Source organism: Parambassis ranga, chromosome 21 (genome assembly GCF_900634625.1).
Source record: "Parambassis ranga chromosome 21, fParRan2.1, whole genome shotgun sequence".
Classification (NCBI taxonomy): domain Eukaryota; kingdom Metazoa; phylum Chordata; class Actinopteri; family Ambassidae; genus Parambassis; species Parambassis ranga.
Genome location: NC_041041.1, coordinates 15,465,132 through 15,488,653, shown reverse-complemented (window position 1 = coordinate 15,488,653; position 23,522 = coordinate 15,465,132). Strand labels below are relative to the sequence as shown.

The window sequence follows — 23,522 nt, the reverse complement described above, 5'->3', positions numbered from 1 at the left end:
GATCTTTGTAGGTCTGGTGTTTGAACAGGAATCCCCCCTCTTGGTCCCTGAAAGTCCACCTCCGCCCCTGGTGCCCGGCAGCCCGCACCGGTGCGCGCTGCGCTCCACCGCGGCCTGAGTGCTGCTCTGCGCCCGCTGCAGCAGCTGCTGCTGCTGCTGCCAGCCCCGCTCCACCATGCAGGCAGCCGAGTGGACTCACGTCCTGTGAGTGTAAAAAAAACTTATTTTTTTCTCAAAATTCAAACTCATACATTTTAGTGATTAGAAAACTAATACTAAAAACAAAAGAAAAGCAGCTTTTACATGAAGACAGGGGAAGTTTAAAGAAGGGATACATGGTATTAATGTTGTCATTTTCATATGGAATTATTTCAATTATTTAATTTATCTCAACGCAAATGACGAAGCAGATATTTTTAATTAAATTGAATTGAACAGTTTTTTAAATAAAGACATTTAGGAAGCTTCGTCTTTTAACTTTGTGCTGTGGGATCAACACGTCTGTCTAACCAGTTCAACTGTTTGCATGTCACACTTAAAGGTGTGTGAGAGAGAGAGATTTGAGGAAGGACGCTTCTTGTCTGATGGATTCTCGACCTGTTTAAACACGGCAGGCAAGAAGGAAAACTTTTTTTAAAACTTTTTTATTTACTAATATTAGCGAAGCTAAGCTTTTTACAGTTCTTAACAAAACAAATTGTTTAATAAGTATTTCTAGAAATATTGAAATTTCTTTTTCTTTCTTTCTTTCTTTCTTTTTGTTTTATACTACAAACAAACAAAAATAAATATATATCCTTTTATTTCAATTGAATTAATGAGAGCTGCTTCGCAATAAACAGCCAGTCTGCGGTGAAGTGTGCTGCCTGTTTATTCCAGAAGCTCCGGACTCCTCAATTATCTGCCCGGTGTTACATCAGCCTGATCATCAGCAAAGCAAACAGGCGCAATCCACAGCGGCAGCTTCAAAACAGCCCTGATCGAATTAAGTCGTTAAAAAGTGAGAAAACCTCACACCTGAACTGCTCAGAGGTGTGTGAGTGTGTGTGTGTGAGAGAGACAGAGAGAGATCATCAATTAGAAGCTGTTTACTAGAAGTCAGTGTTTGTGAAAAGAAAGTGTGAGTGTGTCATTTCCATTAGGTAAATGTTAGGCTACGTCTTCAGACACAATTATACAGCGAGACAGACGTCTGTAAAAGTTAAGAGTTATCTATATGAGGAAAAAAAGCAGACAAATCAAACCTTTCACTCCTAAAACTTTGAGGAAGATATTTGACTTTAACCTGTAATCAATGTGTTTTAAGTGTTGGAATTATGTGTTCGGATTCTATCTAAACTTTCCTGTTTGTTTTTCAAAGTTTAATTCAGATAAAACAGAATTATTTGTGACTACTCGGCTGGTCTCTCCTGCAGAAATGTGTCCGCTAGTGGGCGCTCTTGCTCTTCGAAAAAGAGCCCGAGCAGCCTGGTGGCGCTGATCCCGCAGCAGCGCGGCTCTGCTGCACAGTCCTGTGGGAGGAAATGTGTCCACGATGCGCTGTAATGAATGTGTGAGGGCTGCACTGCTTTTTAATGAGGGGGTAAAAAAAATGCCTTTAATTTACACGAAGCCTGCTCTGATCAGATAAGCTGCTGTCAGAGGACACGGATCATTTTAATGATTTTTGTGTTCTGCATCATGCTTGTGTTGTGACTCTACATCAGAAGTGATAAATGTGACGTCACTCCGGTTATAGTTTAGTTTCATCCACCTGCCTGTTGACCAAAGTACGATTCAAGTGTCATTTCTTCTCATCACCCTACTGAACCAGTTGCCTTTCCCTTGACTGACAGCACAGCTCCTATTGACTTCCCCTGTCGAGGGACCAATCAGCGGCGTCTGGGGGCGGGGCCTCGGCAAAAGCAGCTCCACCAAATATTCCCAGTCGCGGTCCCTCGCAGTTACTTTCCATCCAGGCTTCGGAGCAGCCGCTGAGACACCATCCTCCCTGCGTATGTCTGCGGGCGCTTTTTTGCGGGGGGACAGATCCGCAGGACTCAACCGCAGTACTTGCATTTGTATTTTTTTTATTTAGGGAGACCTCTGGTATGAGAACTTCCATTCCAGCTCCTTTAATTTCTTTCATTCTCACATTTGATCATTTTCTTCATTTTGACCATCCGACCTCATTGTTTCGCCCCGCTCATTTTTCTGCTGCTGTCACCCACAGTTTGTTGCTCACCACCACCACCAGCACCGGCTGAGAGGAGAATAGCCTGTTTCACCATTCCACCACCAGCCATCACTGACCTCTTCTCAGCTGATCTGGATTTTTTTTTTGGCGTGCACTGCTGGACTTATAACGCAGAGGGATTTATATTTGTATTGATTTCCATCTGCCGCCTGGTCCACCAGCGGGCACCACCACTTTTCTCTCTGAGGGATGTATAACAGCGGGGTGAAGTCTTGCGCTCTGAGCAGAGGAGAATATTAACGCACTGTCAACTACTGCCGTGCGCCTTTGGTGTGTTTTTTTTGGAGCAGGTCTCTCATCTGGAGATGCTCTGATCGGTGGTTTGTGGTCAGTGCGCGCATCCCCACTGGAACCGGGATATAAGGTGAAGAGATTCCGTGGAGCGCTTGTTTTCTGACCCCCCCTTCTGTGTTGGACATACACTTTTGGTTATTGTGAAACGGATTGTGCACCCGCGCGCAGACCATCCATCATGGGGGACTCGATGTGGAGATATTACTTTGGAGTTTTGTTTATTGCCTTCAAAGTGGACTTGTGCCGGGCGCTCATCCTGGAGTCCATCTACTGGAACACAACAAACACCAAGTAAGTGGAGCGCGAGCCGTGCTGTTCAGTGGCCCCCGTAGCGCCGCACGCTCTCCCGTGTGGAGACGATTTCATGTCAGACTCCGGTAAAAAAAAAAAATCTAACAATTTTATGCTTTATGGTTTTCTTTTTGGCGCATCTGCTATGCGTAAAATTAGACTCCAAATTCTGACGCATCCACACATTTCAGCATCGGCTGCACTAGAACAAAAACAGGCAGAGCACATTTATCCTGCACTTCATTTTCACATCGGCACAATCGCGTCAGAGAAGTGGGATTTGGTCAAAATACGCACCGCTCGCGTGATAACCCCGATGGTTCGTAAACACCTCAAATCAACCCCAGCCCGCTCTGCAGCTTCACTCCCACACTCTCCAACCGGCTTTTAACTAAAGCACACAGGATAAAAATGATTTAGTCATCATCTGGTCTACATAAAGGACACTGCACGGTGCTGCTTTGCTCATAGATTTACTGCTTGCGTCTCGACGTTGGGAGGTTTATACGCGCAGGGGACGGCGAGGCCCGTGCGGCCGCGCGCCGCGGTGGCACACAGGGATCAGCTCAGTGGCCTCTTTAGTTTTTGTTGTTTGTGTGTGTTTTTGTGGACGTAGCGAAGCAGCGGCCGCGGAACGTATTGTCATTTTAATGGTAATTTTACGCGTGGCCTCTCAGGCTCTATAATAACTTTGGTCAGACAAATGCGTGTACAATATTTCATATTTGACTGTAACAGGTTTGGAATCCGTTAAAAATAGCCGCGCTGCTCTGAGCTGATCGGAGGCTGCCTGCTGGCTGTGTTTCTGTATGATGGTGCGTTTCGTGTCGTTTGAAAAGACAAATAATGAACAGAGAGGAAGAATTCTGCGTGTGTGTGTCGACGTGATGAGGCTGCGTGGAGCTGGTGGGACTCTCCGCCGGGCCTCTGATGCACTCTTGTAGTGTGTGAAATAATTTACTGAACAATGAGGTTGGGTTTTGGAGTTATTTATGCTGGAATATGTTTTGTAAACTTTTCACAGATCTTCCAGCTCCGTTCTTTGCTCATGCTATATTTCCTGCTGTATGTTTTTAACAGACTCGCATTATAGCTTTGACCTCCGCTGGCCGATTACTGGGAGCAAACAGGCCCCCAGAGGACCTAAATTATCCCCTTTCCTGCATCAGAATCATCATGAGCCTACTAAATATTCCTCCAAGCCAAGAAAGGCGGTTAATGTCCCTTTCTGTGAGTAAAAAAAAAGGTGTCTTTCATCTCCTCTACACCCCTGGCTTCAGCCCGGCGGGGGGCGCCTGTCTTTGTGGCCGTTTCGTCACAGCCAAACTCCCAACTCCTCTCAATAATTCAGCTGTAGGCTCCAGTGCAGCCGAAAAGCCCCATTCCCTCTCTCACACACACACAGTGGAGGAGATATGATAGTCTAACAGGTGTCTATTGTTGCAGCAGCCTTCTGAATGAGCATGAACGCGGGGCTGTGCGTAACCGTGCGCGCCCCGTCTTGTTTGTTTCGGCACGATTTGCTGCGTTGTCTGCGAGGCTGAGCGGCCTGCAGCCTCCTGACTGCCACGGCCATCTGTGTCAGCGTGCGTCCACACGGTGACGCGTCAGATCACCTCGATTTAAGACAGAGCCTTAAAAACGGGAGAAGGTGACACTTTTATTTGTATTTATTTTTATTTTTTAACACACATGGCATTTATCTGTATAAGGCGCCATTTAAAGATGAGGCAATGATGGCTTTATTATTTGGCTGAAAAGTAACAGAGCTCAGCAAGAAAGATAAATATTTTTAAACCAGTTTCTCCCTCTGAGCTATTTTTTTAAATAGACTTTGGTTGTTTTGGAGCAACTTAGTCTGTCATTTCATTTCAGATGAGACAGGAAAAAAAAGTGCGTCCACCCTCAGAGCAAGTGTAGGCCTCTGGCTACCACAAAAATACATCAGGCATTCCGGCAGAATTAGTGTGTGTGTGTGTCTGTGTGTGTGTATTCTCGCCGTGCTGGTCTGTCTGGGTGAGGAGTTCAGAGGTAGAAGGCCACACAGTGATGTCACTGTGTGACAGGATGCCATCAGTGGCTGTACAAAAGTGTCCTCATCAGTCTGTAGAATCTCATTTTCAACCTTCTCTGTCTGCTGAGCAACTGACAGACAAGCTTGTGTTGATCTCCTCTTGCTGCCTGTAACAGAGAAGCCTGAATATCTTTATTCAGCAGGTCAGCAATATGTTGATCAGCCCCGGCTGTCCCTGTCTCTGCGTCTCTCTCTCTCTCTCTCTCTCTTTTAGTTTGTCTTAGTCCTCCTCTTTGACTATTCAAGGAAGGATGAATGTTAGAAATGTGAAGGCTCGGGGCCAGTCTAATGCCTTTGTATGTGTGTGTGTGTGTGTAGGCTGGGGGAGAGGATAAAGACACAGCTCTCCCTCTCTCTCTCTCTCCTATACTGTGTGTGTGTGTATCAGTTAAAAATCCCTCCACAGGCCCACGGCTGTGTCGATTAAACCTCATTGTTATTTGCGTTTTACTACTTTTCTGCAGAGCTTCAAAAAGAAAAAAAAAGAATGACCCCTCCACCACCACACACACACACACACACACACACATCACATTGCAGCACACACACACACACACCTCCTTCGTCTGGTAATCCATTTTGTAGTTGGGAGGGAGAAACAAAAGAGAGGCCTGCTTTACATGGTTTATGTAAAAGGAGCGCTCCCTCTCCTTCACTGCAGTTCATTAAGAGATTACATAGAAGCCCCCAAAGGCCCTTTGTGACCGGGCAGTGACAGGGGCACCTCTGTGGGTCCTTTTGTAAATGTGGAAGGATGGAGGGATAGAGAGGGATAGAGAGGGTGGGGGGGCACCGAAATGCAAGTCCATCATGAATGAGTGACGAGGCCTCGTGCTCCTGGTGCCCCCCCCCCTTCCTGCACCCTGTGATGCCTTTAACATTTACACTTTTATGCTGATTTAATTTAGAGAAGAATAAAAAAAAACAGGAAAGAGAGACGATGGTGGAGTTCACTCTGCTGCTTTTTTATGCCAGGAGAAAAAGTTGATAATTAACATTGTGTAATAAAAGAGCAGAGAGAGAAGGGAGAAAAGAAGAGAAATGAAACAGAGCTGCAGAGAAGGAGGAAAGAAAGGCTCGGGGTCCCACGGGACGAGGAGGGTAATTATGTCTAGACCCGCTCAGATCCCATAGGCTTGGATTATTGGATGAAAGGTACGGGCCGAATCAGAGAGAGAGAGAGAGAGAGAGGACGGACTGAGTTGGAGACTGACAAGTCAACATAAAGACCTCTGTCTCCTCAGCCGACAGAGGGCGAGAGCGCGGCCGCCGTGGAGGACCACGGGGTGGATTAACCCTCCCCGCAGCCCCGGCCTGGCCTCTTTGTCTGCAGCCTTAATGAATCCTTGCTGCCGCAGCTGGATTCACAGTCACCAACAGTTGATCTTGATCTGCAGTAAATATTCACCCTCCCCTCGTTTTTTTACTTTGTTTTCCAATAACTTCAGGGCCACCGGATGAGAACGGAGAGAGGGGAGGAGGGGACGTGGATTACACCAGGGCGGCCAGTGTGGCTCTGTTTGGTCACACACAAATCCAACAATCCAGGGGTTTAAATAGGAAGTCTGAAAAGGGAGAGCCGGGAGGATCAGATCAGACACCTCACTGTTGTTTTTTTTTCCACTAGCAACAAATGTTCATCAAGTAGCAGCCCACATCTAAATTCCTCCCTCCTGATTTCTCTTTACACCTCCTTTTTTCCTCCACACCTTAAACACAACACCAAACTTCAGGCGGTTAGAAGATAAACGAGAAAAACAGATGTCAACCATCCAAATTGGCTTTCAAGTCTGTGGGCCTGACGGTGTCACCCACCTGTGAGCCTGAATCAACACTTTTAACTTTCCCTTTAGCTCGCACACTATAAACACTGAAACATTTGCATCTCATTGGCACGTGTGTTCTGTTGATTTTAAAGACTTTTCTGTATAATCAGGTTAAAACAGCTGCATGATGGAGCCTTTTCATCATGAAAACTACATTTAAAACAAAAAAAACAAGCTCTGACACCTGTGGCTCCTCTCACCTACGCACCAAATGTCCCGACGGCGCGGTGAGAGAGGAGCCGAAAACGCCTCCTCTGTTAACTTTTCTCCCCTCTGAGGGCTCTGATCACAGTCTGCAGGAGTCCTCAGCGTGGTGAAACAGCCGTTAAAAGTATTGTTAAAACTCATTTTTTTTAGCTTTGTTTTTAAAACTCATTGAAACTGAAGGAAAAGAAAAACAGCTACATGCTAACATTTTTATTTGCAGTCCATTAAACTTGTAATCCTCCCAGCAGTTTAATTAAGAAATCAATACACTAAAATGAGTTTTTACTCAATTTATTTACAGACCCCCCCCCAACACACACACACACACACACACACACACACCATATCTTCATTAACAGTTTGCAGCAGTGTGTGTCTGCTGTATACATTGAAACTTCTTCCTCTCTGCTTTGTTCTCTTAAGATAGAATATTTACGATGGGTGGGGGGTGGCCTTGATTTGTTTTTGCCTCTCTCTCCCCCTCCTCTGTCCCTTCAGCTGCCTCGGCCTTGCCTACCTGGTGATCTTTCTAATAGCTGCCATTGAGCCAGGTGCCAGCCATCCACATAGACAACAGTCTAAACCCATTCAGAGCAGTTCATGTTTGCCTATAATCAGCCTTTTTCTGGCATATCTTTAAGCCCAAAGTCAGTATTTGTCTTCTTTGTCAGCATTTAATAAATGCTGACATTATATGGCGCTTTGCTGTAAATCAAGTGGCTAAAGAACAGCCGTGGTGCGTGTTAGCCTCGTGTTTTGGCCGCTGGCTGAGGCAGATCTCATTTTTGAATTGTACAGACAGAAAAGAAAAGAACTGGATAAAACCATTCTGATACCGTATCTCATACTCTGACAGGAAGAATACCCATTATGTGTGTGTGTGTGTGTGTGATGACATATCACAACAATTTCCATACAACTGTAACAGTGAATTATCTCTTTAGGTTCAGTCATGTTTAATCTCTTGCCAACTGTTGAGATATCCTCCCTAACCATGAAGTTTAAGCATTTAGGCATAACCTAGGTTCTCCTCTGACATCTTTATGTAATAATTATGCATCTAATCTGTGTTTAGCTCAGTTTAGCACAAAGACAGGTGGCAGTTTTATCCTGTATACTGATAGAAATGTCAAACAGTTGCTGCTGTCAGGAAGTTAAAGTGTTGAAGAGGCGAACTAGTTTGTCTGGTACGTCTGTGCAGGTAGCCTCTCTAGTTTCAGCTCATGTCTGCGCTCTAAGCCATTGTGCTAGTCCAGGTTTAACCTGTCCTGTGTACAAAGCTCACACCAGTGTTCATTGATAGACATTTAAAAACAATAAACACATATTTCTGTATGCCAATAAATAAGACTAAACGGCTAGCATCTTTTAATATGCTAACCCAAGCTTGACCTGCATTAACTGAAGCTCCATAATTAGCACAAGGACACTCTGTATCTTTCAGAAATCATTTCTTATGAGCAGTTTATTAGGCAACAGGGAGCTGACAACACAGTGCACATGTGTCCAGATGAGCAGAGCAGGCTAAGGACATGCAGTCTGCTGCGACTCTTCAGGTCGTGAAGTGCTGAAGCTCTTTTAGATCAGCCTGTCGATCAACCAGCAGCTGCACTACATGCGCACACACAATGATGTTTAAAATAAGCACATACATGCATGCATGCTTTCACCCCTGTATAAACACACATACCCACTAGCATGCATGAATGAGTGCTTCCAGCCACACACTCACATACACACAGTTAGCGCATACACAGTATTAGTGTAGAAGCAAAGCCCTGGAGGCTTTTGTCAGGACCCTGCCGCTCCCACTCTATGTTCCAGTTCTCCCCTTCAGTTTTCCTTTCCTCCAGACACACACACACAGATGAGACGATGATGCCAGATGCCGCTGCAATGCATAGAAGTGCATACCCTTCCTCTCTCTCACCCTATCCCTGTGCCATACACTGTACCACCACTGAATATGTCCCTGGGGGGTGGGACATAAAAAAATATTCTCTCGGCCTAGTTATATGTGTGTAGCTCTGCTCGCCTTTGTGTCTATGAGTGTGCACATGCTTCTGCCAGGAGCAAAGGCGCTGATGCATACTGTTGAAGAGGCAATAATGTGTGTGTCTGTATCTGTACGTTTGAAAGACAGAGCGTGTGTGTGTGACAGAGATAGGGAGAAGAAGAGGAGCTCGCAGCCACCGTGTGTGCATATATGTATGTATATTTATGTATAAAACTGATTCTGCGTGGATTTTTCCCTCTCTCTGTTTCATTTAGCTCTCTTTGTTAATTATGAATCGGCTGAGCCTTGCCACAGGTCCCCCGTGTGAAGGCTCCCCTGCTGCCCTGCGGTGGCTGTCTTTGTAGTCACAGAAAAAAAGCCTTACGCTGGTGCTGAGTCCTCACTGACAGAGAACAAGAGCGTGGTACTTTCCATCTCATTGCTTTAGAAACAATCCTATTTTTCACACAGAGAGGTCAGAGGTCAGCGGTGCATGAAGATTAGACATGAAAATACGAAATCCTCAGATTATCCTTATGATTATTTTTGATCATTTATTAAAACGTTTAAAATAATCCATCAGAAAAAAAACTGAAGCTGGTTTTCCTTTATTTATATAATTCAATGACACAACCCACTATCACAAGTGTTGATGTGTGGCCCTAAATCGTCCCCATAACAGAGCTAGACATCACTTTTATGAGTATGTATTTGCAGAGCATTCCTGTCTGTTTACCGGTATTCACAGCGTGCCATAAAAAGCCTCCCGGGCTTCCACGGTTAACATTCCAAATGATATTCAAGCGTGGGGCAAATTCGTTTAGCAGATAAATAGAAGGTTTCACCTCCAACTCAAGCTCCAACTGTGACTGCGCGTGAGTGTGCAATCACAGGAATGCTGCAGGGGCTCTCAGTACTCGGAGACTAAATGGCAACATTATTTTACTTTTGGGAAGAATTTAGGGAAATTCAACTACACTTCCAGACAAAGCCCCTCCAGGCTTTCTGTCAGTGCGTGTGTGTGTGTGTGTTTCCGTTGCCGTTCCTGTTGTTGTGGATCTGCCTCACCGAGCTGGGCTTTTTATTGTGTTTTTCATTTTCTGTTTTGTATGCCAGCGCTGTTCCGCCATTTCCCTCGCATCCGCCGCCTTCTCCTCATTTACCCGGTTAATTATTCGCTCTTCTTTCCATCGCTGCCACAAAGAAAAGCTCAGTGATTTTTATCTTCACATTCTGGGGTCACTTTGCACCACACACATATCTCACATTCCGTCATTATCCCTCATCATCTAAAATTAATGGACAAAATCAGTAATTACCACATCAATAATTAAGCAGACTTCTCTTCTTTTTTTGCAAGTATGGAGAGGCTCAATGGCAAACACTCCAATCTACAATGCATAATGAATGACTGCTCATCAGTTTTGTTGTGGCTAACTAGCATCTGCCACTCTCTGCCCTCCTTTCCCCCCCTCCCTTTGTCTCCTTTTCAGATTCGTGCCGGGCCAAGGTGTGGTATTGTACCCCCAGATCGGGGATAAGTTGGACATTGTTTGTCCCCGCGTGGACGGTGGGGTCGGCGATGGCGTGGAGTATTACAAGGTGTACATGGTGCCCAGAGAGCAGCTGGAGAGCTGCACCATCACCAAGGCTGACACACCGCTCCTCAACTGTGTCAAGCCCGACCAGGACGTCAAGTTCACCCTCAAGTTTCAGGAGTTCAGCCCCAATCTGTGGGGACTGGAGTTCTTCAGGGGCAAAGACTACTACATCATCTGTGAGTACTTGTTCATTCCTTCCCTGCAGCTATTGTAAATCAGGACTTGCATAATTTAGGGGACTGCACCGACCTAAATGGTGTGGCAAGGTTAAAGAAGCAGCTGGTGTGTGGCATACCTTAAATGTTTGGGTCTACAGTTGAAACTTACTCACCTCCCCTAGTTGTTGCTCAAATCGGCCATGTTTCATTAACAGATAACTCTTACATCAGAGGCAGAGGGCGAGTTTTCCTAGAGTTTCTGCGGATATGAGAACAAAGTAAACATGTTAGATCCATCTAAAGATATGTTAAGACAGCATTCAAAGGAGTCTGCAGATTCTCCCGTTGGGATTTGCTTCAAGCCTTCAGCAAGATCCAACATGAATCAAACCAGTCCAGCAGTAGGAAAACTTGTGCGATGAGTACAGTAGTTCTGATGTTTGAGGAGATAAGCATGTTTGAATCTTTGACGTGTGAAACAGCACATGAAAAAAAGGGCTCATACTCCATAGGGTACTGCAGGGGTGGCGTGTTTTGGTAGGTCAACCCAGAAGTTACCATCTCATGGATTTCCTTGAATAAAAAAACAATTAACTTACATCAGCTCTGTCATTTTACTCTCAGAAGTACAAAGCTACACTACAAAGTACCAACATGACCTTCACTGTAAGCACAGGACTCCTCACCAGTTCAGTGTGATCTTACACATCTCTGTCTCGTTTAGCTGGTTAGCGAATGGCAGTTTAAAGCATGGAAAGGATTTTTATGCTAATGTCAGCATCTCTCGAGCTTGTTTTAACCACAGGCCTTATTTCAGACTTGCAATCCACATTAAAAAAACCCATTGACTTCAGGATGAGGGAATCAGAAGTGCTAACATGCTACCACACCTCTGGCTTTTCTCCATTCTCCATTGTTTCTCTTAATAAGTGACCATCCAGTCCCACTGTGCAGGTGTGGCCACCCTGCTTTGTTGATTGCTGGTGATGTACTATAACGCCATCCCGGGAGGAAGCTCTGATGGGGTTTTAGCGATGGCCCCCCGGTTTGAAACATGGGAGGTGGACTGAACCATCTGTGTGGCGCTGATGGAAGAGGGGGGGTACGCTGCAGATAGGACCATCTGCGAGGCTCTGCCACAGCCATCTGTGAGCTGTCACAGTAGGGGAAGGCCATATTTCTGACTGAGTAGAAGGAAGGGGAAGAAAGGAGAGCGAGGAGAGGATGAAAGGAGAGCAGGGAAATACAGCTCCACTGTGCGGGAGGAAGAGGTGAATTTTTGCAAAGCAAATGTGCAGGTAGGACAGTAGAAACCCTGCTTTAAAGTGAGTAGCTGCTGCACATTTGAATGCACAAAGAGGAGACCCCTGTTCCATAAAAACAGGTTAACGGAAACATATGGACACAATATGCTCCTTGATTCAGACTTCAGTCAGTTTAACAGTGCTGCTCTGTCACTGCTGCGCTGTAGCTGCAGGTTGTTTACATGTCATGCTGTGTGTGAGTCTAACAGGTTCTACTGTGGTCCTACATGTGACGGTTTATTCCTAGCTGAAATGGGTATAGTCATCTGATTGGTTGAACCAGAGCGTCCACATGTGTGTGTGTGTGTGTGTATCTGTGTGCTCACAAACTACAAAGGCTCCTGTCTGAAGAGGTGCAGAAGCGACCCCCCTCCCCTTGTCTCCTCCTCAGCTCCCTCCAACCACAAACGCTGCTCTTAATTATTGATGAGCCGGTGCTGATGTTTACTCGGGCCTGTTCTCCCGGCGCTCTGCCCAGGCTCCCGCTGCTGAATGTGGTGATTCTGAGCTGAATCCGAATATGGAAGACGGGGTTACGTTCTGTGCACACACAGCTGTACCTGTACACACACAGGCCCTGTGACAGTCCTCCACACTTTCCCACCGCCTCTCGCTCTTCTCCGTTGCCCTGAGTCGACAAGTTGGAACAGAAAGAGCGGTGGGAAAGTTCAAATTGGATCTTAAAAAGAAGCGGTTGGAAAATCCAATTTTGCAGTTCTTGCAAATTCCCCTCCACCAACATCCCTTCATCCCCCTCCTCTCTCTGCCGCTATCCTGCCTCCCTTCGTAGCTACCCTAAAATGCTAATGTTTAGCCTAAAGAGACTTTGCCAGATTGCAAGCAAACACACACAGAGATACATGCAGAAATGTGCAGAGGTGTGTGTGTGTAGGTGGATCTCATAGACACATGCACACAGGGCATACGGCTGTACGCAAAGGCTTCTCCATCCTGTTATCTGTGCCTGTATGTGTTTAAGTATGTGTGTGTGTGTGTGTCCCTCTAGCAGTGCTGTCCAAGATCCATCGAAGTGTGACACCGCCTCAGAAAAGTTCACTGTGAGGATTTCATTAGTCTTTTAGAGAGAGCACTCAATACGTAATTAATTAACCAGCGTTTAATCCTCCATTTCTTCTCACAATTGCCCCGGCCCCCACATCAATGCTGCTGATCTCAGTCTCAACCAATTGGATTAGCACTGCCTTGTGTTGAGTATTGTGCCAAGGCATAGACCTAGATTAGATGTTCGACCCCCGCCTACACCCACCTACATTTAAATAAGTGGGACATCAGGCCTCAGTGTGGATGTTTCATGCTGTCATGTGGTGACAGGCGGTTAGTGATGTTTTGGATATGTGTCCAAGTCTGTGCTTTGCCTGGCCTCATCATCATGTGTGTATGTGCAGCTGTGGATTTGCAAACTGTGCATCCTTGCATGCCTAGAAGGGGTGCTGCTGTACACAGGCATATTTGTCACCACACTCTCATGTGTACACATTTGTATATATGTGCATGCATGTGTGTGTGTGTCTGTTTCAAAGTGGCCGCGCACAATGCTGCTCCAGTTGAGAGCAGATGAGTTTGATGTGATTGTTTGCGGCAGCATGGCCTGCAGCCGAGAACCTAGTGAGCTAGATGATTGTATGAGCTAAAGAGAGGGAGAGAGAGAGAGCTGAACAGGGAGGGAGAAGGGGGCAGAAAGAGTGACGAAAGCGAAAGAGAGCTAACGAGTGAGTGAGGGGGAGGCAGGAAGAAGAAGAGAGCTAAAGAGAACGAGAGACATCAGCTAAAGAGGGCAGAAGAAGGACAAGGCTGTGTTTACAGTCAGAGCAGGCATGCACAGAGAAATTTCATCAAGGGCTTAATCACCTTTTGCTTCAGTCACAACAGACAATAGTGTCTCCCTGCTATTCTGAATGTCGTGTAAGTCTAGCATGAGCTCTGAGGGGGAAAATTCTTCTCATTAAATTTGATGTGAATTCAGAATGAACTTTTTTTTTTGTCTGATTGATTTTGGTTCTTTGTTCACCTTAATACAGCCAGGTAGAGAGAATTAGATTTGTGGGGGCATCATTATCACATTATGAAAATGGCTGGCAGGATTAATCAGCTATAGCATTGCTAATAAGTCGAGAGCAAGGCTTTTTTTTTTTTTTGCTGTAGCTCCCAGTTAAACTGCTTTTCGCACCCAAAATTATAATTAAACGCTTCTGACTGTGGTGCTAATTGAATGTTACATATAGTGGATTTAAACCATGAACTGGAAATGTTTGTGCAGCCTCTGGTATCTGCTGTGACCCGGCTCTGCCCCGGTCTGTTTCCGAGGGTCACCGGGGTCTCTTAAAGGGGCCGTGGCGCCTCTTGTCGCGGGCGATTAGGGCACGCGGCTGTGACTGGCATTAACCGGCCCGTAACCCCGCCGCTGCGATGATGTCTTCACGCTTCACAGCAAACCCGACGGATGGCAATTACGCTCAACATTTAGATCATAGCTGCCTTTGTCTCTCTTCTTCTTCGTCTCCTTGCCTGTACAAACACATCCTCCCTCTGTCCGTCCTACACTTTCTCTTCAGCCTCTTGTTGCCATGCCTTTCGCTCTGTTCCAGTATTTATGAGCAGCCCAGCATTGTCTTTCGGCAGTGCATTGTGTATTAATTATACACAGGGAATTTGGCAGTGTTAGCGAAGCAGCTTTCACAAAGTGTACTTTTTCTTGCTTCATGTGAAAATGCTCAAATTAATAACCCGAAATGTCATAAAGATGGTCATCAAGTTCTCCTGCTTAGTTTTAATGACACTCACATATAAACAGCGTAACAACAATGCTGTGAACTGCTATGAATTTTGCATTAGCTAAACTGCCACATGCTCTTGTTGTATGGCACTGCAGGTTTTTCTGTGCAGAGGAGGAAAGGCAGTTAAGAGCTCACAGTCTTTATCTGTACTGCAGCACACAATTGACTGTCTCGTTAAACACAGGGTGATTTTCCACTCTCTTGATTTGATAAACAGGAGAAAATGAAGTTAAGGAGGGGGAGGAGTGGGGTGAGTGGCAGCATTGTGGTTGGAGTGCTAGGTCTAATTTTACAGGTGCCTCATACACAACTTAGAGTGAGGACACTTCTTTGCCATTTGTTTGTGTGCGGTGTGTGTGTGTGTGTACATTGGCCCATTTTTTACAGACCCACTCAAGCTGTCACTTTGGTCTCAAGCGGTACTTTGTCACAGCCAGTGAGTGATTTTTCCTGATGGCCTTCTCCTCCTGTTGCAGGGTGTGTATTGTGTGTGTGACTACTCTTTTTCAAGTTTAACACCTTGATCCTAAGCACATCGGACAACAATGAGAAAATATACTCACGATGGAGGGAACGGTGAAGGAAAAATCAGACGTAGCTTTTGTTTTCTTGTCGTTTTTTTGTGCCGGTTTTCAGAAGGTCACACAGCTGAGATGGTGTTTTTTTCCCTTCTTGTACCTCCTCCTTCCTCCTCCTCCTCCCTGTCTGTGAGTCTTATCTTGGCGCTGTAATGCCAGCAGTAGTTGGTGACTAAATCCATTTGTGAGGGTCTTGTATGAACCAGGTCTACCCCCCCCTCCTCAAGCGTGTTCCTCCACTCCCCCTCCCCACCTCAATCCCCTCCACGGATTAGCTGGTTAACTCTAGCCAGCTAGTCTGTCAGCCAGTCCGAGCCTGGCTTCATCTGACTGGGCCCAGGAGGGCCAGTCATTCAGCCCGCCTTAGCCGATTCAACAATCGCATTCTGTTTAAATCCAAGTCAGGCTTGCCTGGACTGCAGTCTTGGCACAGGCAGTGTGTGTTTTACTTCACTTTTAAAGGGGTAGAAGAATTTCAAGTTTAAAATGGCTTCAGATTCGAAGGATTATTTTCCTCTGGCGTCCTTTAAATGTCAAGGAAATGTTGCAGCTATGTTTGATGGAGAGGTTTTTTTGGGAGGCTCGATAAGAACGAGGCTTCTTTCTTTTGTCTTGAGCGTGGACGGGTGCTGATGTGTTAAACGGTTATATAGGGCAAAGGGAAGGAGGGAAGGAGGTGGCACAACTGGAGGCTCTTCTGTTCGGTTTAGTGCCCATCTCACTCTGTGAACTTTAACCTGTCGGGCACAAGTGGCTTTGAGTGTGCATGCACCACCTAACGTAGCCTGAACAGGCGGATCATTCAGCAAAATAAAAAGCATTAAGGCGGCTAATGGCATCCTGCAGGATTGTAGAATTCATGTGTGTTGTGCTAACAGGTTTATGAAACAATCTCATGCACACACACACACACATGCATGCATACATACATACAGGGGAACAGGAGCACAAGCCTTTAAGGAGCTTTGTCTGTAATGTGCTTTTCGGTCTCCACTAGAAAGCCATAGGTCAGCTTGAGAAGGCGACAGGGGGAGAGAGAGAGAGAGAGAGAGGAGCGCGGGGAGGAGGGAGTCCTTGTTAACATGCTCTTTGTGTCCGCTCCCATCACCGTCTTATTGAAGCAGGGGATTCAGATCAGAATGATTGGTAGCTGGGAGGAAAGGGATAGAATGGAGAAAAAAGAGAGACAACAGGTAGGCGGAGGAAGAGAAAATGGAGGACAATGCTGGGCTCAGTTTTTCAAAGCTATTTTAATCAGGATCTTGCCAAAGCACCTGCACCCTTTAATGCACAAGTTGAGGGGGGGTGGGTAACAAAATGGGTATAAGGATAGAAGGTAAGGCGGTCCTCAAGATGAGGAAGCTGTCGATGCTGGGGGTGTTCAAGGGAGAATAAAGTAGGGGGTGGGGAGTGTAGTGAATGCGGGTTACTGAGTGCTGGCAGGAAGCCAAGCCGCTAGGCCCTGGCAGCTCGTTAGCCTCTGTGTTACTGACCTGATAGACCACAAGCCCTACCTCCCATCCTCCCCGCACCCCCTCCCCGCTCGCCTGTTCCCTGTCCCCACTCATGATTCATGTGAGCTGCACTTCTGCCCAGCAGCCTCTGGAGGCAGCACTGAGAGCAGCTAATAGAGCTGATTCAGCTTCATTCAGCTGGGTCGGCTGCCCTGGTTTGTGTGTGTGTGTGTGTGTGGGCTACATCTGTACAAAATTGACTCAAGTGAATATTTTTATATTTAAAAAATGTTTTGAAAAAGCTTTTACAGCATCTGCTTGTTACATGTGGGCTGCCTAGCACCGCCCCTGCAGATTCCTCTCCCAGCATCTGCTCCCAGCCCTTAAACACAGTGTTTAGTGCACTTCTGTCTCCTCCTGTGTTTAAACACCTTTTTAGATCCTTTAGGCTCTTTTCATCTAAGGGCCATTGAGGTATTTATCACCTCCCTCTGTTTTCTTAATTTCACTGCCTTTCTTGGAACAGTGCCCTCATTTTTAAAACTCTTTCTCATCCCCTCCTGTTTACATCCATGTGTGTTTTTCCATGTCGTCAGCATACTGCTCCTCCTTCTTTAAGCCTTGCAGCAAAGTTTGGTTTTTAGATCAAACTATTTGAGGGCTTTTAAAAACCAAGATGTGTTCTTTAATAACTGGCCACCACTCTCTGGAGAGTCGTTAGCGCTAATGCACAATACGCCCGACCCAGAATTTCCTGCGGCCTGCCAAGATGGCCGCTGTCATCGCTCTCATTCCTCTCCTCACCTCCCTTAACTGCCTCCTTCATAAGGCCCATCAGAACAGTTAGAGATATTACAGTCACTATTACTCAAGCTAATTGACTTTGGGGAGGTGAAATATTCCACCGCAGAGGAGCGAGCGAGGGGATGAAAGCTCAAATTGTGATTTTATTAAGGGGTGTATGAGTCATACCCTTTCTCAGCGGAAGGCGCTCAGAGCTTCTGTTGTCTTTGGGAAGACTTTAGGTGTATACATCAGCAGCATGCTTACAGTGATCGTTCATCCTAACACTCTCTCTTTCTCTCTATCTGCTGCAGCTACATCTAATGGCACCATGGAGGGCATCGACAACCAGGAGGGCGGTGTGTGCAAGACCAAGTCCATGAAGATAATCATGAAAGTGGGACAAAGTGAGTACTGCGTCATTGAATTATAATTATTATTCTGCAAAAACTGTGTGCGACTCTGAAAATTCCCTAATAAGGTCACAGGAGGCTGTGCAGCGTACAGCTCCATCGTCTCTATGACACCTGGGGCTTCGAGGGGGCAGGAAATGTAATCTAGCGGAAGCCTAATGCGCTGAAACACACACACACACATTATTGTGTATGCTTGCATGCACACATGCACTGAGAGCATCTGCTGAATTTTCAGCTAGGAGGCTTTCTACACTTGCAAATGTCATTCAGAGCTTCACACATAATTCTCCTGATCCATGACACTGCAAGTGTTGACACCTATGACCTCTCTGTTCCTGACTGGGCATTATAAACCACAGACTGTAAAAACATATGGATGAATCTTCTGTGATGTCACACATCTAAAGGCTGCAGGTGGAACTGCAATTTCTGACACTTTATCAGCCATTTGTTCTATACAGAGATCGGACCATATTCTTAATTATAGCCATAATTCTTTGTAAATCAGTGGGCCGGATGCCACCTGGAGTAGTAATTTCCTAAGCTTGGCCCTCTCGTCAAAGCCAGCCTCACCGCTATTGAGAACTGGCAAAGGTCAGGGGAATTAATCGAATCAGCTGAAGAAGAAAAGAACAGGTGCTGAGCAGCCCTGGAAATTGGTTCTGTCGCTTAATAGTACTGAAAATCAGCTCCAGTGTTGCACGGAGCTGCGTACAAAACAGTGGATGGTATTAAAAGAAAAGTACTGTTGAGTTCAACCTGAGAGTGCAGGCGATTATAACAGCAGATGTTTAGCAAATTACTCCACCGTTTAGCCTGAGTGTGCTCAGCGTTTAAAGGAACAACTGACATTTTATCAGAATTTCAGACCGTGTGGGTCCACTACAGAACTCAGCCGTTTTTCTGCTCTTTATGGTTTATGATTGCCCTCATATCTGGATCATGAGGAGACAGGAGAAGAAGGAAAATTTAGTTTTGAGATTTTTTTTTCTTTTTGTGCTCGAGGCTGAATCAATGTTAGCCTAAAGCACATGCTGTCTATGTTGTTCTTCTGTGTTAACTCGTGTGCATTTTATCTGCCTGTTTCAGATCCCTCTGATCCTGATTCACCCAAAGTCTACCCTACCAGAGTACCCAGCTATCCTAAGCCCTTGGATAACAGCAGGGACAATGACGTGCTGAAAAATCCAGGTGAGACCACCTCCTTATGGTTTAAATCCTTGAAGTGGTAATTGAGTGGAGGATTTATCGAAACAATTTGGCATTTGGGTGCACAATTGTTCGGCCAGCTAAGAGGAGATAGCGCTAAGTAAGTGTGTGCGTATTTGCCAGAGGCACTGGTTTGTGTGTGTGAAGGAAAGAAAGGTCAGCGATTCATCAGCAAGTAATTGAATGTTGCCTATAAAACTGATAGGCATCTCTGCCCCCCCCCTCCCTCCCTCAAGGACTTATAAGGTATCTCCAGGCTTGTCCCATTCCAGCCTTAACCTACCGCTTAAGTGACATTTTCAGGAAAATGATCTGATCGCTGTCTGCCATCTTTCTAACGACCTGTTCTGAGTACAGACACGCACTTGTTCAAGCACTAAATCACAACTCAGACAGACGTGCACGCAGCTCTTATCTCTGCTATTATATTGCAGTTAAAAATCCCCCTCAGAAGAAAATCAAGACCGGCAATTTCCGCTGTGAGAAAAAAAGAGAAAGGGTCCAAGAACAAAAACAAGCCAACCTGCATAAACAGTTCACCGGGGGGTGGGGTGGTCCTTTTCTCCCAAATCCATGCATACAGATGTGGCATCATCTCGCTTGTTAATTCCTCTCTGACACTTCGCTCCGTGCAGACATTAGCATCCTCTCATGGTGTTTTACAGCTCATCCCTCCATCCCGGCCACCACCGGAGCATATGGGCGTTAGAGTGCTATGGGCAGAGCGTCTAAGGCAGCATAATCCCCTTGTAAAACAACGAAAGGGTCCTTGCTCTGGGCTGCCTGCCATCCTGTATCCACTCCCCACTACCACAGTGAAAGCACATGTAGGCCCTCGGGAGAGTGTGGCAGACAGGGGAACACAGTAATCCCGCCTGCTCGGGGAACACACTCTAGTCCCGGGGAGAAAAGAACACACCCGCCCTTGAGTGTTGGATGTGAACCAGAGTGTCCATCGCTGGGAGTCAGAGCACAGCTTGGCTTTCATAATTGATGTCTCATGATGACATCAAATATTTCTTTCTTATTTTCTTCGCTCTGGGCTGTTAGTTAGAAAATGAAGATGTCTTTCAAAATGCAATTATCTAAGTGCCATTCGCGTGGATCTCCCAAGCTATTGTGTCTGCTATCAGCCTGTGCTTGCCCTAGTTTCAAGGTTGCAGCCTTCACTAGCTGAATTTGAATAGCCACAGATAGAATATGACCTTTGCACAAAAAGCCTTCTATAGACAGGCTTCACTCTCAGCTCTGTGTTCCTATACTAAGAAACCATAAAAAAAAAGATATGGAAGAAAATGAAAAGCAAAGGCAGGGAAATACTAAGGAACGCTGCTCAAGCATCTTGTGAATGCACCACATGGTTCTGTCGAAACATAGAACCAAATCTAAGCTTCAAAAGTGTGTCAAATTTTCTGCCATGACTGTTCTGTTACCATAGAGGTAAAGGACTTTATATTGCAGTGAAACTGAGCCCACAGCGATGGGCTTTGAAAAACACACAGGTGTGATTCAGTGTTCACTTCACTCACTTTTGCCTCTTTCTGTTCCTCAAGATTTAGCACCCAGAGAAGGCAATGACAGCAATGGAAATGGCGGAAAGTCCTCCAGCGTCATTGGCTCTGAGGTGGCCATCTTCGTTGGCATCGCCTCTGGCAGCGTCATCTTCATCATCATCATCATCATGCTGGTCCTACTGCTGCTCAAGTACCGGCGGCGGCATCGCAAGCACTCGCCTCAGCACGCAGCCACGCTGTCTCTCAGCACTCTGGCCACGCCCAAACGGAGCGGAGGCGGCGGGAACAATAACGGCTCGGAGCCCAGCGACATCATCATCCCGCTCAGGACTGCTGACAGCGTCTTCTGCCCGCACTACGAGAAGGTCAGCGGTGACTATGGACACCCAGTCTACATAGTTCAGGAGATGCCGCCTCAGAGCCCGGCCAACATCTATTACAAAGTCTGAGGAGGAACACAAAAGCAGTAACTGGAACAATCCATGGGCAGAGCGGGTTCTTGGCTTCGGCCGCTGACACCCCCGCTATTGAACACTCTTTCTCTCTCTCTCACTTTGTCCACTCCTCCTCCTCTCCTCTGGTGTTTTGTCACTATTTTTTCCTTGAAGTTATGCTGATACCATGTCACTCTGTCACGGTCAGTGTGGACAGACGAGTGGAGGGCCGGAGAGAAGGCTGCTGCTGCCACTGCTGCTGCTGCTCTGTGGGGGGGTTTCAGAAGCAGAGAGGACAATCTCTTCTTTCCCCAGTGTTGCTCCTTTTTTTATTTTGCGCACTGCAGCCAGCAAAAAAAGTGGTTTTTTTTTTGGAAACAGGAAGTTGGACAGATGCACAGAGTGTTGTTTTTTCTATGGGAGAGTCACATGGCTGGATGGGAAGTTGTCTGAGAGGAGGAAAAGGAATTGTTGGCCTCACCTTAACAGAGACTACTGCTTGGAAAAAGAGAGGGAAAAGAGACAAAACAATGAGGAGGATATGGGCTAACCATGAACTATCAAAATGGCTGCCCTGCCTTGTTGGCCAGAGAGACTCTGAATTTACCAGCCAAACAAGGAAGAAGGAGAGATTCTCATGTCGATTCTCTCTGGGACTTTTCCTGAGTGACTCACTTAGATCACCCATTCACCCTGCCACCCACATGCTCACCATCACACACACATACACACACACAAACACATACACATTCACCCACGCGCACAGACACACTGTCTCACCGGTCAATGTGGACTGTTTGGGTTAAAGTGTGGATTACACCATTTCTCTTCATTCCCAGATGTGTTTTCTTTACTTGAAGTTTTTAAAATAGATCCCCCTCTTTTTTTTTCTTTGTCAACATTACAGCTCATATCTGGTTTTTTCATATCCTGGTGTAGTTGAGATTTATTTCCTGTTGTGACATTGTCATGTGTGCGGCGTTCAAGTGACCCCACAGTGGCTAGGAGTGGCAAGAGTGTGAAAACAGAATCCCCCTTAGTGAGAGGGTGCAGAAAAGAAACAAAAACTGGTCTGCCCAGGTGGCTTCTGGGAAGAGTGGAGGACTTTCATATGACATAGTGCAGCACTTTTTTAACTCCCCTCTCTGTTTCTTTGGTACCTCCACTCTTCGCAGCGGTCCCCTGAGACCGCAGTGATAGCTAGAGATGGGAGAGCAACTTGTATCCTGTCGGATTAAGTAGCGAGGGCTCGCCTCTAAAACCTGGGCTTTTCATACGGGGAAAGCATTAGGGGCAATAAGAAATCCAATTCGCCTTACTGCCGTTTTTTTTTAACGCATCAGGTGAAGAAGAGGCCCGAGATCTAGTTGAGGTTAGCAAAGCTGGCTCAAACAGCTCTAGGTACTGTAATGTTTACCCCTAGAGGTCCAGTGATGATTAATGGTGCCCTAGGGGGCCTGAAATCCGTGTGACCGGTGCTCTCCTATTCTTGTTTTAAAAAAAAAAGCACAGGGACATCTACTTACATTGTCACTGTTTCTCTATTGTCTCCATTAGCATTTCCACATTGTGAGTTTTTGATTTACTTCTCTCTTTTTTTAACTAAATAGATGTACATTTAAAAAAAGGACATTAAAAGATGAAAAAAAAATAAAAAGCAGAATTTATTTATGATAGACACATAGAGTACAGGTGTTGTCAGGCGGTATGGAGAAGAAGTAATGTTAATATATTATGGTATAAGTGCACATTATGCAATCTAGGATTTTGATTATATGATATCTCTTGACTCGCTGAGTCCCAGCACAGGGCTCGGCCCTGGGAAGGAGGATCAGGGGAGGGGGCGGCCTGGGCCCTGACCCCGACCTCCAGGGGAGTAGAGCCATCTGACCCCAAATAGCTTACATTGGTATACTTAAGGGCAGAGCTGTGTCTCCCACACTCACTCAGTGTAGCATCTCCCAAAGGAAAATTCCCATGAACACCCAGTGCGCCTGACTCTCCTCATACACACCCTTCATGTCCTCTGTGCATGTGTGTTTGTGTGTGTGTGTGTGTGTGCGTGCGTGTGCATTTCAGTGACTTCACCCTCATTAAGAACTTTGGCTTAGGATTCCAATGGTGACTTAGGCCTTACCCCGAGCATATATCAGCCCATCGTCCACATTCTCATTCGTTCATGAAGAACATCAAATTTCACCGAAAAGCCAAGCCTTGTATGATCTGAGGTTTGTGCCTCTGAGAGGCTACAAAATCTGCAAATATGCAATTCTTATTTATTTTTTTAATCAATTCTGAGAGAAAAACATGGAAAGTGTTCTTAACCACTGAAAGATGTAACAACAACAACAA

The 23,522-nt window shown here is 46.0% G+C and overlaps 1 protein-coding gene across 2 annotated transcripts; it reads left to right on the top strand.

The window, feature by feature from the left end:
* Positions 1-1,957: 1,957 nt before the first annotated feature.
* efnb2a (ephrin-B2a) lies at positions 1,958-22,716 on the top strand. Of its 2 annotated transcripts, XM_028393718.1 has the most exons (6): positions 1,958-2,088; positions 2,213-2,821; positions 10,418-10,701; positions 17,912-18,004; positions 19,103-19,204; positions 20,776-21,185. In XM_028393718.1, the coding sequence occupies exons 2-6, from the start codon at positions 2,709-2,711 to the stop codon at positions 21,183-21,185; spliced, it is 1,002 nt and encodes a 333-aa protein (XP_028249519.1). In that variant the 5' UTR covers positions 1,958-2,088; positions 2,213-2,708. The 2 variants fall into 2 exon arrangements, with proteins under 2 accessions (XP_028249519.1, XP_028249517.1); XM_028393716.1 differs by having other exon boundaries at positions 1,963-2,821; positions 20,776-22,716.
* The last annotated feature ends 806 nt before the right edge of the window (positions 22,717-23,522 follow it).